The sequence below is a fragment of the Eleutherodactylus coqui genome, chromosome 2 (genome assembly GCF_035609145.1).
Source record: "Eleutherodactylus coqui strain aEleCoq1 chromosome 2, aEleCoq1.hap1, whole genome shotgun sequence".
Classification (NCBI taxonomy): Eukaryota; Metazoa; Chordata; class Amphibia; order Anura; family Eleutherodactylidae; genus Eleutherodactylus; species Eleutherodactylus coqui.
Window position 1 is genome coordinate 195,975,422 of NC_089838.1, and position 17,454 is coordinate 195,992,875.

The 17,454-nt window shown below is 42.4% G+C and overlaps 2 protein-coding genes across 3 annotated transcripts in view; both read left to right on the plus strand.

The window, feature by feature from the left end:
- TMEM209 (transmembrane protein 209) overlaps positions 1 to 5,888 on the plus strand; it is a 29,727-nt gene extending 23,839 nt beyond the window's left edge. For both annotated transcript variants that reach the window (XM_066592153.1, XM_066592152.1), the window contains exons 14-15: positions 1,783 to 1,856; positions 4,992 to 5,888. In XM_066592153.1, the coding sequence (XP_066448250.1) occupies positions 1,783 to 1,856; positions 4,992 to 5,049 (132 nt within the window). In that variant the 3' untranslated portion in view covers positions 5,050 to 5,888. The remainder of the gene's footprint in view (positions 1 to 1,782; positions 1,857 to 4,991) is intronic.
- A 10,147-nt stretch (positions 5,889 to 16,035) lies between these two features.
- The window catches only part of LOC136612067 (uncharacterized), a 56,042-nt gene continuing 54,623 nt past the window's right edge, over positions 16,036 to 17,454 (plus strand). The window contains exon 1 of the mRNA XM_066592154.1: positions 16,036 to 16,142. Coding sequence (XP_066448251.1) covers positions 16,088 to 16,142 — 55 coding nt within the window. The 5' untranslated portion in view covers positions 16,036 to 16,087. The remainder of the gene's footprint in view (positions 16,143 to 17,454) is intronic.

A 17,454-nucleotide genomic window follows, 5' to 3' on the forward strand; every position in this document is an offset into this window, starting at 1 on the left:
TGTTATCTGCATGATTTTAAGAAAACCATAGAACTCATAGAGAATCTGCAATTATTAGTAAGTATTTATTTTACACTGTTTCCAGTGAGCAAAAAATGTAGATGTTCTTCATTCTCACTGGCAATGCAGCATTGCATTGTGAAGTTCTTAGATTGGGTTATGTCTTGGCACTGACCCATGAAATAAATATGTATCTTATTAATATGCCATCACTTTTTTTAATATCCTCTTAAAATTTGGGGGGATAAAATGCAAGTCTTTTGGAACTTTTCTCCCCTCTAAGGCCTCATGTCCACGGGCAAAATAAGAATTAAAATCCGCAGCGGATTTTAACTCTTCTTCTGCCCGCGGATCCGCACCCCATAGGGATGCATTGACCACCCGCGGGGTAGATAAATACCCGCGGATGGTCAATAAAAGGGATTTTTTTTAAAAATGGAGCATGAAAAAATCCGGACCATGCTCCATTTTCATGCGGGTCTCCCACGGGGACGGCTCCCGCGGGCTTCTATTGAAGCCTATGGAAGCCGTCCGGATCCGCGGGAGACAAAAATCGGGATTTACTCACACGCTCTGGTTCTTCTCTTCGCCGCGGCGCCATCTTCTCTCAGTCGCGTCCGGATCATTTTGCTTCGGGCCGGCGCATGCGCGGGGCACGTCACCGACGTCATCATGCGCTTCCGCCGAGCCGAAGAAAGAAGATCCGGCCGCGAGGCAGAGAAGATGACGCCGCGGTGAAGAGAAGAAACGGAGCGGATGGGAGGTGAGTTAATTCTGATTTATTGTTATTTTCGGCGCTCATGTCCGCGGGGCAGGAGGGACCCGCTGCAGATTCTCCATGGAGAATCTGCAGCGGATCTGATTTTCCCCGTGGACATGAGGCCTAATTCTGTTAGGCTTTGTTTAAATTGGTGTCATGGCTGCCCTTTGTGTAGATGCAGTGACTGTTGCGCTGGATCCATTTTCAAATGGATCTGGATGAATCGCGAAGGACACGGCATTGTGCTGCTATTGTGAAAACAGTGGATAGGATTTTTCCTTTCACCCACGATTGCACTAACCCAGAGAGGATCTACCCCCAAAAATAAGAAACTTGCAGATAAAATTATCAAGCTTTGCAAATGCATCAGTGGTTTTCCTGCTCTTGGAGGGAAACCTGCAGTCCCTGACTCATCAGGGTGAAGGATGGATAATAGAGATGAGCGAGTACACTCGCTAAGGCACATTACTCGAGCGAGTAGTGTCTTAGCCGAGTATCCCCCCGCTTGTCTCTAAACATGCTGGGATCGGCGGGGGAGAGCGGGGAGGAACGGAGGGGAGATCTCTCTCCCTCTCTCCCCCCTGCTCCCTGCCGCAACTCACCTGTCACCCGCGCCAGGCCCCGAATCTTTAGAGACGAGCGGGGAGATACTCGGCTAAGGCACTACTCGCTCGAGTAATGTGCCTTAGCGAGTATACTCGCTCATCTCTAATGGGTAACTTTTTCTTTTTTTTTTTTTTTAATTGCTTACGCGGTGTATTGCCACGTGACACGCAATTAATGGTGTCAATGAAAGTAAGTGGACTTTCGTACGCGCAGCATGGGCCTATATTTTTTAAATGCTGGGGGACTACTGCAGCCTTTTACCTATACGCCCGATGACATAAGCCCTTACTATGGCATCCAAAAAGGCACTTGGCTGGCCATACTTGTATATGCAGTATGTTCTTTTATCACTGATACTTCAGCTTGTCAAAGTAGAAATTCTAATATATTAGGCTTTTTTGTTTGTATATTTCAAGGGGAGAAATAACTTGTTCCATACCTTGCTGATGTTTTTGTACATAATAAAGACTAAAGAATCTGGAATGCTTGGGTAAGTAAATTGAAAATCCATAATGCTACAATTCTTCTAATGAACTTATTTTGCTACCACTTTTGGTAGATAGCACACAGCACATAAGGCGTTCTCAATTCATACCCATTTATTCCTCCTTGTAAATAAGTAGTCGTTCATGTCTGGATAATACTCTGTTTTGGGCTATCACACTGCCTGTAACTGTCAGCGATTTTATAGTTTCTGAACATGAAATTCTTCCAAGCTTTTAGTTTCACTGACTGACCATGTTGCAGTGTGTGTAGAGGTATCCTGCCTTCACACACTTATACACAGGTTTTTTCTGGAGAAATTGCAGTACAGAGGTCAGCTGCCCCCAGGAGGTGGCTTATACCAAAATAGAGGTATAAAAGGAGGAAACAAATCACAGAAAAAACTATCTATAAAATTTGACTTTTGCCATGTGGGTACATGGTTTCCTGGTACTCCTTGATACCAGGTATGGAGCATATCCTCCAAAGCTGCATTATCCATACCGTGGGAGCATTTGTAACTTGCCAGTGGTATCAACTTGCCATGCTGATACTATTAAAAAAGCAAATGCCCTGCAGAAACTTAGAGGTTTACCCAGATTAAAAGTTACCCTTAGTCCACAGAATGCGGGATAACTTTCAGTTTGGTGGGGGGCCAACCGCTGGGGTTCCCACTAATCCCAGACTGCGGGTCCCGTAGGTCTTTGCATGAATGGACTGGCAGTTGAGCATGCTCACTGCTACTCCGATCATTTCAGCCGGACTGTTGAAAATAGCCAAGCACTTGAACTCTATTTCTGGGATCGCGATTGACATTAATGGAGCAGCAATGAGTGTACTTGACCGCTGCTCTGTTCACGTGGGGACTCAATTCTCCTGATCAGTAGGGTCTCAGCACTTGGACCCCCATCAATTTGTAAGTAATGCCCTATTACCTATTTTGCACCTCTGGTAGCTGGCACAATTTTCACATTTGACGTGTACAAATTAAAACCTAGTTATGAATTTTATTTTTTTTAAAAAGCTCTGCCAGCACCCCACACAAGGGCGTGTGCACTTATAAATTTTCTGGAAGTAGACACGTGGCACGTTGTCAGAATGACACTAAGCACTAAATAAACACAGGCACCTTTGTAGCAAAGTATAACTTTTCAAGAAATGATAAAACATTGATATTAGTAGCTAAAAACGTGACTTAGAGAATCGAGTTCACACCGCCTCCCAAAAATAAAAGTTCAATGTGTGTAGAGTTTATGTATACCACTCAGACCTATCTCTTCATAAGATTACCAGAACTGGAAAGGACGATACTTTTTATTTAAGGTTTGTGCATCCCCTAAACCTTCTGTTTTCTGAAAGCCGACAACCTGCTGATTGTAGTTGTCTTGACGGCTATGTTCACCTTCATGTAACCTTGCAACGAACAGGAATTATTTTTAAAAATGCATTAAAACACTTGTGGCTAAAATGAACAGGCAAGCACTAAAGCAATATAGAAATAATCAATCGGAGGGTGCGAAGGTTATATATACTACAGTCCTTCACATCAACATGAGCTTGTGCTCTCAAAAACGCTGGAACCGAGGTCATGCAGTATATGGCTGTCATCCACAAATGTGTTCAAGAGTATATACTGCTGCCACTAAAAACTACTAGACTAACAAAATCTAAATGTTCTAGAAGGTGCACAGTATACTCTATATGAAATTACAACTTTTAATAATTAATACACAACCAACTTCAGGCAACTTTGTATCAAACAAAGATTGTAAGCAAAAATTGCATAATTTCAAATTTGCAACTAAAATGTGTACTTAAGTAGACTCCCTTAGGCTGGTTTCACACAGGCGAGAATCCCGCGTGGGAATTGTGCATTGCAAGGCGCACAAATTTGAACTCCAATTTTTTTGAATGGGGATTTATACACATGAGCCTTTTTTTTTTTTTTTTCTCTGCCTGCACCGTGAGGCAGGAAAAGAAAGTTGTGGCATGCTCTATCTTTGGGCATGCCCTTGCATCGCCCATTGATTTCATTAGGGCTGGCACAGCATCACACCCCATTGGGGATGCTGGCACAGCAATCCCCAATGTGCCACTGCAGCTGTCAGCTGCATCGAAGGATCGCTACTTCTCCGAAATGGTGAGAGATGTTTTTGATTCTAACTCCTTGCATCCACAGGGAAATAGCACGTCACGTCGACAAGTGTGATATCGGGATGTGCTTCACAGCCTGATATCGCACTCGCCCATGTGAAATTAGCCTTATACAAAGAAAATGTACTGTGTAAAAACTGCAAGATACCACACCTCTGTTCACAGCCGCATGTCTCAAAGTAAAGTAAAAGCCACAGAAATGTGCCAAAACTATTATTGCATGTAGATTAGATTGGGGATTTTATAGGAATTTCCATACTCTTATATAAACTGTGCATTAGGTTTAGGGATTTAGATTGTTAATGCGCATAACTTTGAGATGGCCCCTTTCAGTTGGGCAACATCAAAATCTTTCTACGGTTCAAATGTGGGCAGAAAAAAGACCAATGTTAATATATTTTATTTTTTTTTTTTATTTGTGGAACAATTTGAAAATGATTTTTTATGGAAACAATTGGGTTAAAAATGTGTTTTCTGACTGATGGAAATATTTTCCATCTTTTAGAAATGTATTATTCATTCTTTTTCAGTTATAACAATGAATCACTAAAGCGTACAATGGGTATCGCTAGAGAAGATGTCCGCATGTTTTATTCTAAAGTTGGATACATACAAGACAAAAATAGTCTACATTTCGTTGTGTTTTTTGTTTTTTTTTGTTTTGTTTTTGTTTTTAATTGAGGTTTGTGAGATGCAGCTGTTTGGCGCATCAAATCAATTGCACAAACAAGACACTGCTAAACCTGTGAGTTGTGCAATCCATAAATGGCCAAAATTAAGTGGTGAAGGGTGATGAGATTAGCAAGTACTGATCTTCTCACTACTTTTCTGAAGATCCTCAGTGGAATTAACATTCTGCAGATTTGATAAAGCATGTAGTGACTGTCTCTTCTAAAGCTGCCCTAGTCAAAACCTTAACAGTTAACATACCAATGTAGGATCTACAACTGTCATCTGTTCTCATTCTAATTTTCTTTTTCTTTTCTAGGAGAGTCAATCTTGGTTTATCTGGAGTGAATATCTTGTGGATTTTTGGTGACCTTTGATGATAATTTGAAAATTTGCTATAAATGCTACTTTTTTTGTAGTCATTAAAAGGGATTCTCAGGGAATTTATAAACCTGGCTAAAATAGAGAAATCTGTGTGCTCTAACTTGCTGGTACATTATGGTTCCATAAACGACTTTTGTTATTTATTTTCTTTTCTTCCCTCACCCATGCATTTTGCTCTTGTCTTGCACATACATCCATGTGTTTTATGTAAATAAACTTTATATCATCCTTGTGCAGTAGACTGTATTAGGAAGCTATAGCACATCCTGTTTTAACCATACTCCCTGATTTCTTCATTCACTGTGTGATTTGTAAACTATACAAAGCATAAAAATATTCCCAGGTTTTGGAGTTTGTAACTGATTACCGTGATTCCAGTTTTGGAAACTTTATTGGGTGCATTGTGCTCTTTTGATATTTGTCTAGCATCCAGTTTGTTTTTAACGTTTGCTATAATTGAGGTGGAATACAACAGATACCCCTAGTATGAAGTACCTTTATATCTCTGAATGGTGAAGGAGCTCGTTAGAATACTGATTTCAGTTGAAATACTAATGTTTTTTTCAATAATCACAGGGTTGTCCAATTATTTAAAAATTACATATTTTAGTAAAATGGTCATGATAGTTACAGTGGAGCTTCTGTGAGAGGAATGTATAGATTTTATATTTAACAAAATTAAAGCAAGGCAATAAATTGCCTAAGCAGTATTGTTATTTAGACAGTCCTTTATTGCTGTACACTGTTTGTTTTTGTATTTCAACGTTTAGCCAGCTGTAGGTATTTTATATGGAATGGTTTATGAAATAAACTTTTAAAGGTTTGCTTTTCATTACATATTTTTTGAAAGTCTGGTAGCTTTGCTCATGTAGAGGTTTGTCAAATCTGCCTTCACAGAAGGGTGAATAGAATCTGGGAATTTGCTTATATAAAAACAAACTTATATTCGAGTTGCTTCTAAGCTCCAATTTTAATATTGGTACTGATTGGTTGCCACGGACAAAGCCTTTTTATCGTATTAAAGTGAACCTGACGGCAGTTGGGAGCAAAGTAAACCAATAGCAGTAGTACAGTTATGTAGACCAGGGTTTCCCAAAGTGTGCTATGCGGAGCCCTTGGGGCTCCGTGAATGATTATCGGGGGCTCCAACGGAAAGTCTAGGTCCCCGCTCTACTCGTTACTGTAGCGGTGTCCGGACAGCCTGTACTGAGGAAATGAACGTCGAAGACCTGCGGTCAGCATAGCAACAGACTCTGGTCATGTGATCCTTGTTGCTATGCTGATGGTCTTGGACATTTATTTCCTGAACAGACTTGTCCGGACACTGCTACAGGGGTGAGTAGAGTGGGGACCAATGGCGGATCACTACTGGGGCAGCTTTTACTACTGGGGCCGCTAATGTAGGGAAGGCTATTACTACTGGGGCCACCAATTTGGGGGTCGCTATTACTACAAAGGGCAAATTTTCTGTGGAATTTACAGTGTTTTTTTTTTGTTTGTTTTTTTTGTTAAGGGCCCTGTCCTTTTTATAACCACTGAAGTAAAAATCATATGCCATGATAAGCCACACTCCTAAACCTTTCCCTGACCACACCTTGGGGCTCCACAAGAAACTTTTGCTTCAAAAAGGGTTCCATGGCTGAAAAAGTTTTGGAACCAAAACTGAAGTAGACTTTCAAACACTGGTTTTGTTTTGAATATGGCTAAAGGCATACCTGTGTATTTGTACTTGGAAATTTTTCCCGTGCCGCATGTAAAAGAAGCAGAACACAACCGTAGCATCAAAGGGAATCTGTTTCCAGGACCATTAACCTTCACTTCCACAGTACGAGGGTAATTGCCTTCAAGTAAAATCACCTGAAGGGCCCACAAAGGCATAATATAGCAGGACAAGGAGTGTCTACAGCAGTGTTTCCCAAACTCCAGGCCTCACAACCCCCAACAGGTCATGGGTTCAGGATCTTCTCAGTATTGCACAAGTGATGTAATTATTGTCAGTCAAGGGCGTAGCTATAGGGGATGCGGTTGCACCCGGGCCCATAAGACCTATCTTCTCCATATAGGAAGCCTAGTAGTATGAATAAAGCATTATAGTTGAGTTAGTAACTGAGATAATTGTAAACTAAATATACAGTTATTCTATGTTCTTTAACAATTTTAACCCCTTAGTGACAGCCCAATAGTCTTTTTACGTCCTGCCATTGCAGGACCTGTATGCAGGGAGATAGCACTGCTATCTCCCTCCATACAGTGCGGGTGTCAGCTGTTTATTACAGCTGACACCCGCAGGCAATAGCTGCAATCGGCCGCATAGCCAACTGCAGCTATTAACCCTTTAAATGCTGCTGTCTATGCTAACAGCTGAATTTAAATCCCCCAACCAATGTTCGGGGGTCCCATATGGTCCCCCCGCGATGAGATTGGGGGAGCCCTCCAGGTGTCATGGCAGCCAGGGGCCTTCTGAAAGGCCCCATGGCTGTTTGGCAGACTGCCCATCAAGCCGTCCCCGTGGGGTGGCTTGGTAGGCTGCCTGTCAGAATGCAGTATGATGTAATGCATGCTATGGCATTACATCATACTACAGGAGTGATCAAACCTTTGCTGTTTGTGGTTCCCTCCCACCCTGGGGACTAAAAGCAGGTGTAAAAATAAAAACAAACTATTTTTTTTAATTTCAATAATTATTAAAACTAAGAGTTCAAGAAAAAGCCTTTTGCCATATTTGCAATAAAAAATCTAAATAATAAAGCAAAAATACGTGTTTTGATATCGCTGCGTCTGTAAAAGTCTGATCTGTCAAAGTAATGTATTTACCCCGCACGGTGAACATCTGATTTTAAAAAAAAAATTATTCAGACTGCCAGAAATGTGCTTTTTTGGTCACCCTTTTTTGGACAACTCAAGATACTCATGATTAAACATAGCATGGGGTAACTGATTGTATAGTAGTGATTTGTGGATTTTTTTGTGATAATCAGTCAACAATTTATGCAATGTAAGAAAAAGCGAAAAAAAGTTGTTTGTATTCACAAATTGTACCATTTGGAAACGACAGGACGTACCGCACAAAATGAGCCCTCACATAACTATGTCGACAGAAAAATAAAGTTATTGTTTGCAGAAAATGGAGACAAATGTTAAAAAATTTAATATTTAAAAAATATATATACATTTGGTATCGTAGTAATCGTACTGACCCATAGAATAAAGTTATCAGGTCGTTGTTGCAGTTTGTGTGCCGTGGAAACAGGACGCACCGAAAGATGGTGGAATGTCGTTTTTTCTTCCATTTCTCTCCACTTACAATTTTTTAAAAGGTTTTCAGTACATTATATGGTACAGTAAATATTACCATTGAAAAATACAACTTGCCCCGCAAAAAACAAGCCCTCATACAGCGACGTGGATGGATAAATAATAGAGATGAGCGAACGTACTCGGTAGGGGCGATTTCGCAATCGAGCACCGCGATTTTCGAGTACTTCACTAGTCGGGTGAAAAGTACTCGGGTGCGCTGTGGGGCCGGGGGTTGCAGAGGGGAACAGGGGGGAGCCCTCTCTCTCTCTCTCCCTCTCCCCGCTGCAACCCCCCCCTCACCCACAGCGCACCCCAGTACTTTTCACCCGAGTAGTGAAGTACTCGAAAATCACGGTGCTCGATTGCGAAATCGCCCTTACCGAGTACGTTCGCTCATCTCTAATAAATAAAGGAGTTACTATTTTCTTAAAAGGGAGGAGGAAAAAGCAAAAAAGCTCCGTCCCTTAGGGTTAACCTTTATCTACAAGTAGTTTCCATATAATGGGTTGCAAATTCACAGTGAAGCAGTTTTTCCTCTGATACGAGTATATTTGGCCTAATATCACGTGAATACTTTAAACAGTAACCTTATACTGGAGGGAGTCGTCTTATCTATTTGTAGTAAATGGGAGGTTGGTCTCAAGACATTCTCCAGTTAAATCCTCACATGCGCTTGAGGTCATGGACTGCTGACCTTACATGCTGCTGTAAAATGCTTTGATAAGCTTAGAATTCATAATTCAGCAACGCTGCATTAAGGTTATGACGGGCCCTGGGCTGTATGAAGACTGTGGATCTCCACCAGCATAAAATTTTTTTTTTTTAAATGACCTGACATGACATATATACAATAGTCGAACCAAGCTTACTGCATAGATACAGTACCATAACCATATGTACTGCAGAGACATGGAACCAGAACCAAGCTTACTACATATATTATGGACCAAAAAATCCCATCAAATCAATGGGCTCTTCTTGTGTTCTTTATGCACAAGTGAAAAATGCAATAATCAGGGAATATGCACTGTTCAGCTCTGTGAAAACACTGCGTATTTCATGGACGGAAACTGAACACGGCTGTGTGAATGAGCCCTTTTCCTCAAAGTCCACATCGTTTCATGCACTTTGAACTGGATCTAGAGCATATTTTACTCTTTCAAGCGGAGGAGTGGAGTGTGCTGCAGATCCATGTCAAAAACGGCGCCAGTACTTTGAAAGTTTAATGCGCATATTCCTCTGCGGAAAATCCTCACCAAATCTGCTGTGTGTACGCTTTAGGAGTTTGGGACAATTTCTTACCTTGTAACACCGCCTGCACACAGGCAGATTTGAATTGCGGAATGCAGACCAGGCTTCCACCTCTGGATTCCGCAGCAAATACCGCCTATAGCATGCCCTGGCAATACGCGATTGCATGTCCACGAGCAGAAATTGATAGCGATTTTTCTGTTTGTGGAGGAGAAATCGCAGCATGCTGCGATTTTGTGCAGCCTCCATTGAAGTCAATGGAAGCTGTCCTTCTGGTGTCTCTTCCGCAATCATCATTGTGGAAAGGTCGTGGGATCCTAGCGCCATCACAGCCTCTTCTATGCTCTGTATGTGCATCGAGCACTGGCTCTGGTTTACTGAGCCATGGCACTGGAGAACCAATTACAGCCAGCACTTCCTGGAGGCCCGGATTTTAAAAATTCACAACCCAGGAAGGGCTGCCTGAAGACTACAGAAAAGTGCTGGAGCTGCAGAGGAGATCTGTACCAGAGATGACAGTGTCTGGTAGGAGATGTATTATTTTTTTGATGCAGATAGGGATTATTTTTGGGGTAGAGACTATATTTAAAGCTCCTAAATCCCCGGCCCCCTCTCCGACTGAGAATTCCGGCAAAAAAAAAAAAGCGCTAGACAGTTGTGCGACTTTGTACACTCATGTGAGACTCTAGCGACACAAAATCGTGATATCGCACAGAACACAGATGCGATATTGCTGCGATTTTCCTCATGGCAATATCGCTGTCGCCTGTGTGAAAAGCAACTTAATCGTGACTTAAATAACAATCAGACCACATTTTACTAGTAATGCAAAAATCCAGGTGAGTCCAAAGAGTTTACTTATGTTTTTTTTTTTTGTTGTTGATTGCAATGGTAAAGGAAATGCTGTACTAATCGAACAATGTCTTGTGACTCTTGACTGTATCTAAAGGAGAAGTATGTTGCTTTCATGATGCAGTGAATCACATTGCTATCTAAACTAATTAATTTGTAACACTATGAAAAGCAAAACAATCACAAGTTTGCTTTTCCGGCATTGAAGGTCAACCCAAGAGACTCGTGATTAAACATAGCATGGGGTAACTGATTGTATAGTGGTGATTTGTGGATTTTCTGTGATCATCAGTCAACAATTTATTTATGCAATAAGCATAAATTACTAATCACGCACACAAACAGATGGCATTGTACATAAGTACACAGTTGTATAATAACCGTCAGTTGTCATCACATTTCTCTTAATAAACTTCAGCATTTATGGCATTTACACTATGGCATTTACACTAATAAACAGAATTTACAACACTTTTCCTTAATGAGCTAATGCATCCTATATTAGCACTCTAATTAAATACTAGCAATTGGAGACGGAGCGGTCCACGATCAAAGATTGAGCAGCTCCTGTTTACACGGCCCAGCAGTTGCTTGGTTTTTAGTTCTGATCTGTTGTATAGTGCCCTGCCGGGGGCTGCTTGTAAACAGGAAAACTTTTGCCCAAATTTGCTGCTTCCACTGATAAGTTGGGCAATAATCATCTCGTGTAAAGATACTTTTAGACCAATATGAAAATTGGTTTTGCAAATGGCCAATGAAATCTGCCAGAAATCTGATCTAACCTACAGATGGGACAAATTTTAGCTTGATTGTGATAGCATGATGCAGAAAATAATCATAACCCATTAAAAAGCTATTGTTTTCGTATCTTAACACAACAAACTGGTATATCACGTCAAGCTAAAGAGTAAAGGTCCCTTTATACGGCATGACCGCCATCCCAGCAACTATTACTCTTATGCAATCACACAGGAGCAATAGTCATTTTGTGAATGGAGATGGAGTAAACAAGCATTGGCTCAAAAATTGATTGACTCTTGTTTACACGGCCGAAAGTCACTTGGGTTTTAGGTAGACTAAAAATCAAGCGACTCTGACCAATGAAAGATTTGTTGCTCCGTATTCTGTCAGCGGTCGTCTGTACGTAGGACAACTCTTGCCCGAATTTGCTGTTTCCAGCGTTAGTATGGGTGATAATCTCCCCGTGTAAAGGTACCTTATTCCACCTGTACTTAGAAAGACAAAAGCAGGTTCTTCCCCAGCCAAATCTGTGTGTGAATGGACGGCTTCTAACCAATCCTACTACTGAGACTGGTCAGGAAGCAGAGTAGCTAAACCTAGAAAGAAATGTGAGAAAACCCCAACTGCAGTTTATCAGAATGAATTTGGAAGCGGCTGTCTTTCTGGGAGAACACCCTCTGGACAGAAGAGATAAAATTACCGATTTTTTTTTACCAACTACACAAACTTTATGTTCACAGAAAACCGCATGAGGGCTCATTCACATGGGCTATAAAATAATGCAGGAGTTAGCCTCGCCCCCCCCCCCAAAAAAATCGCAGCTAACTCTGCTAAAAATCGCGTGAATGGACGATTTTCTGCTATCAAGTTTTGAGCTTTATCAGCAGTGAAATTGCCCATTCACACGATTGGGAGCTGCGTATTGCTTTAAGAAAGCGCCGCTGCTGCTTCTGGAGGAGAGAGAGAGATGAAGGAAAGCCACAGGACCTCCCTTCAACTCAGCGGGGCTGGAGAGATATCCCCACTACAGGGAGAGAGAGGGAGATCACCAGCAGTGGCAAGACCGGGGTTCCACTGCTGGGGATTTCCTTCTCCCTTGCAGGGGAACCCCAGCATTGTGCTGCTGGGGATTTCCTTTTTTTTCCCTGTAGGGGAACCCCGGCATTGTACTGCTAGGGATTTCTTTCTTCTCCCCTGCATGGGAACCATGGTTTTGCGGGTGCTGGGAGAATTCCTCCATCCCCTCGTAGAAGAAGGGGGTTCCCAAAGGGCTTCCCTTCATTGCTTTCTCTCTCTCCCCACTGCGTGGATATCCCCCCCAGCCCTGCAGAGATGAAGGGAACCCCCGGGGAGTCATATCATCCCCGCAGGGAATAACAGATGTGTACATCAGTATATTTAAAACGTGCTTCTGGGTTTAGCAGCATGGCAGAACTCCCTCCCTTTTAGTCCAGTTTCCATAGTAGTCCATGGAAACTCCTGCGCATCACGCACCAAAGATAGGCCAGGTCCTATCTTTTCACACAGCAGGGAGTTTGAGTTGCATGGATTTCAGTCACTGATGTCCTACCTATTGAGGTGCACCTTTTTTGCACAGCTAAAATTCCTTCATCTAAACGTTTCCATAGGAAACCATTGGTTCGAACAGTCGTGATTTTTTTGCGCATGTAATTTAGCTGCGCAAATTTCGTCATGTGAAATAGCCCTTAGAGTGAAACGCTGTGTTGGCTAAAGCACTGACGTGTAATCAATTCTTTCATGACCATTTGGTAATATCAGTGTCAAAGTCTGCTAGTCCTGTATTTCCTAGACAATACACTTAGGGCCCTTTTAGACGAGCCGATTTATCGTTTGAATGAGTGAACAAGCTAACGATGTCAGAGTTCTCTCGTTCACACTGGTGCAGCCCATTTATGCAGGCAGGTAAATCGTTGGCTCGTTCAAACGAGAAATCGTTTAGAAACATTCAGTTGTTCTCTGTATGAGTGAATCAGAATGACTGAACAATTGCTGTTTAAATCGAACAATAGGTAAATAAGCCAACGATTATTCTTATGCCTGCATAAAATGAACAACAACCGAGCGATTATCGTTCGTCATTTTCGTTGGCGTGCTTCTAGATTGAACAATTATTGTTCACTTTAGTGTTTGAACTATTTTTTGAGCAATAACTGTTCCGTCTAAAAGCACCATAACTGTCATAACAGTGTCTAATATTCAAAGCAGGAAATTACCAGTACCAGTGTTTCTGGTGGTGCAATGTGCCACACAGCTATGCTACATGGTACATCCATTATGATCCCCATACATCACACACACAGCTCTACTACATCCATCCTGACCACACACAGCACACACAGCTCTGCTACATGGTGCATGCATTATGATCCCCATATATCACACACACAGCTCTACTACATCCATCTTAATCCCCACACAAGACAAAAACAGCTTGGTTCCTCTCACAGCAGTGATGTCACCGCAGGTCTTTTAGCTCACCAGATCTCTGTGGTAGAGGTAGGTCGGTGTCTTCTGTCAGGACCGCTGAGTTGTGTCTGAGATAGTAACGGCTTAGTTGTATTCTCATTTTGTTATTTTTGTCCTCTCCTTTTCGAGAGATGTAACTGTCTTGTTCTTCTGTTGATCAGGCTTTGTGTTTTATATATCTTATAAGACCTGTGATGATGTCCCCAGGGGGCGGAGCATGAGAAGAACCCACATACAGTACTTTATAGCAACCTGCAGAATGGCTCATCCCTAAGCAGTGACATCACCTCAGGTCCTTTAGCCCACCGTATCTCTGTGGTGGCGCTAGGTCAGTGTCTTCTGTCAGGATTGCTGAGTTGTATAACGGCTTAGTTGTATTCTTATTTTGTTATTTTTGTCCTCCCCTTTTCAAGAGCCCTAACTGTGTTGTTCTTCTGTCGGTCAGGCTCTGTGTTTTATATATGTTATAGGACCTTTGATGACGTCACCAGGGGTGGAGCATGAGAAGCATTCACATACTAACTGACAAGTGGTCATTAGTAGTTTGATAACATTCAATTTTACCGGTTTGCTGTATAGCATGTTGCACACCTATATGGCCTCTAGTACACTAGCGTATTTGGGGCTGTTTGCTGTCTGTGTTAATTCACAGGCAACAAATGGGCCAATTATAGTTTATCAAAAACCTCAGGGCATCACAAATCGCATATCAGGGATAGAGAATATCTATTTCACATAACCCATATAAATAACAAAAACTCCCTCCTATAATATATAGCAAACAGAAGAAAAGACAATAATCAATAAAGGCAGAGCTCCAGAGCTGGGTCAGAGAATATTCAAAGTAGTACTTTAAGGCTGGGTTCACACTGGTCGGATTTCCCGCGGAAATTCCGTCCGGAATTACGCCGCGGCAAATCCGCCTGCGGCCGCTAATCCCTGGATTAGCCAGCCATGTGGACGAGATTTCTCAGAACTCTCGTCCACACGGGACGGCGAATCTGCTGTGGCAAAGCCAACAGAAGCCGATCCTGCAGCGCGGATTCGCCGGTCGCAGCATGTTAATTTTTTTTCTTCTTCCACTGCCGCCGCGCTCTCCTCTATGGGACCGACGGCCACAGCAGAGGAGCGAGCAGCCAGGCCGCTTCAAAACCCGCGGCTAAGTGCCACGGGTTTTGAAGCAGCGCTTCTCCTGGCAGAAATCTTGCGTTTTTTCACTGCGGCCACACCGCGAGATTTCCACCAGGAATCCGGTGAGTGAGAACCCAGAAAAATTAGTGACTCACCCGGATACAACTGGGTTTCACCTGGAAACTCTGGTACGTCCACAATCCTGGTCAGCAAGCACGTACTGGTCCTATGGACATCAAAAGAGGGATAGCATCGATGGGGGACCCAGGCATATAACACTGTATAACCCCTCTCTGCCTCCTCTCCACCCCCCCTGCACTATTTTCAATGAGGAGAGGCGGGATGGGGGGAGCTAATTCCCGGAAATTATCCCCGCCCCTGTCCCGCCTCCTCTCATTGCAAATAGTGCAGAGGGGAGGAGAGAGGAGGCGGGAGCACTGTCTTTCAGCCTCCTCCACCTGCAGAGAGAGACGCCGTATATCGGCCGGCGTGAATACCCAGCCGATATACGGTCGTCTGAATGCGCCCTTCAAGTAAAAATGTAATAAAAAGCAATCAAAAAGCTATATTACTCCAAAATGGTACTGATAAACACTACAAGACGTCCTGCAAAAACGAGACTATGTTGACAGAAAAATAAAAAAAGTTACGGCTGTCAGAAGATGGCGACAGAAATTAATTTCATTTTTTTCCAAAGATATATATCTTTTTAAATAGTGTAGACAAAAAGACTATATAAATGTAGTATTGTAGTAATGGTACTACTACTGACACATAGAATAAAGTTAACGTCATTTTTGCTGCAATGAGTATGCCCTAGAAACAAGACCCCCCCCCCCCCACACACACACACACACACACACCTCCCAAAAAAGGCAGAATTAACTTTTTCCATTTCACTCCTCTTAGAATTTCCTAAAATCTTTTCAGTACATTATATGGTACAATAAATTGTACCATTGAAAATTACAACTGCAAAAAAACCAGGCCTGCAGACAGCTATGTTGAAGAATAAATAAAAGAGTTATGATTTTTTTATAGCGTGAATGCACCTGAACATCCTAACTTCTAGAATCCTGTATTCTAATCTACAATAAATAGACATTTCTCATGTGCGCCTCCTACTGCTCCTGATTGAAATTGCAACTGTAAATCTTGGCGTGCTTCAGAGCAACACAAGCTGCACATGCGCACATCAGTAATCCTGTTTCAAAAGCGCTCAGCTGCTCGGCGCCGGCCGCGTGTGGTGGCTGCAGTCTCCTCACAGTGGACATGGCAGCTAACGGGGACTATGCGCGGCGCAGGAGGTTCACTCACGACACTTTTGGTAAGAACTGTTGTGTGCCTGGCTACACATGTTTTTGTCCTGAATATTGTGACTGGTGCTCTGTGTCGTGACATGCAGGGAGTTTATGTCGGTGCCTCACCTTTTCCTCCGCTGTTTCTTGGCCCTTCCCTTCCTTGTCAACTTGGCGCTGCTGTCCTGTAGAACTACAAGTCCAGCATTAACCTGAAGGAAGCTGTTTGTGGCTACTATAAAACTAAAGCTGCAGAGCAGTGCCCGCCAGGTGTGCAGACAGTCCCCTCACCTGGTTAGTAACGGTGTATGTTACCTGTGATGCTGAGCACTGCGCCCATACCAGTGCATGCCTCACCTGTAGACCCCCTGCCTCACACGGAGATCTCTGCCTCACCTGGAGATCTCTACCTGGTTTTCCATTTTGGAAATGGAAGACAAATGTTGCAACTTTCAATGTGGCTTCTGCTGAAATCCTGAGTAAACTGATACAATGTGGATGGATTAATTCCTTTTCCCACACACTGGAGCAAAATGACAGCCTGCTCTTTATTTCTAGTAAATAAAATGGAATGAAACCAAATTGCACCGGGTCCAGTTTTTTAACACTGCTGTTAATGGAAAGCTACCCCTCTTGCTGCTGTCTTTCTTTGTTTAGGTCTCCTTCGCATCAGTTTTGGAGGAACCTTTTTGTTGAGTTACACTTGGAAACATTTCTGCGCTGTTTTGTGTATTCTGGCAAAATACTAGACTGCTGTCTGGGAATCGAACTGACCTCATTATGGTCAATTTGGCGTTGGACAGAACTGTACATCCAGGGGTGCCGTTCACCTGCTTCCTGAACTGAGCAGGAAAACTGAACACTGATGTTAACTGAGCCTAAAAGGTTAACCCTTACATCTGTGTTTTGGTGTATATAGTTAGGTGTGTGTGTGTGGTTTTTGGGTTTTTTTTCTCCCTTTTGATTGTAATGGATTTTTTTTTTCTATAACACAGAAAACTTTTGTTTGCCTCTGTTCTGTTAAAAATACAGAAATCTATTATAATGAATGGGACTGCCTCTGTTTACAGTTGATACAGTTCACTCCTTGGGTAATTAGCTTAACCCTTTAAGAACGTGCACTTTTAGAAAATATTGGCCATTTTATAGAGGCATGTCCAGTGTTGATTAGTGGAAGTCCCACTGCTGAGACCCTCACTGATTGCTAGAATGAGGGGGCTGTAGCGCTCACCTGAGCACTGTGTCCACTTGCCTAAGTATACTTGTTTTTTGAGTGTTATTAACTTATTGCAAAACTTCAAATTTTTTTTTCTTTTTTTAAGCGGGTTAAATGGGGGAGCA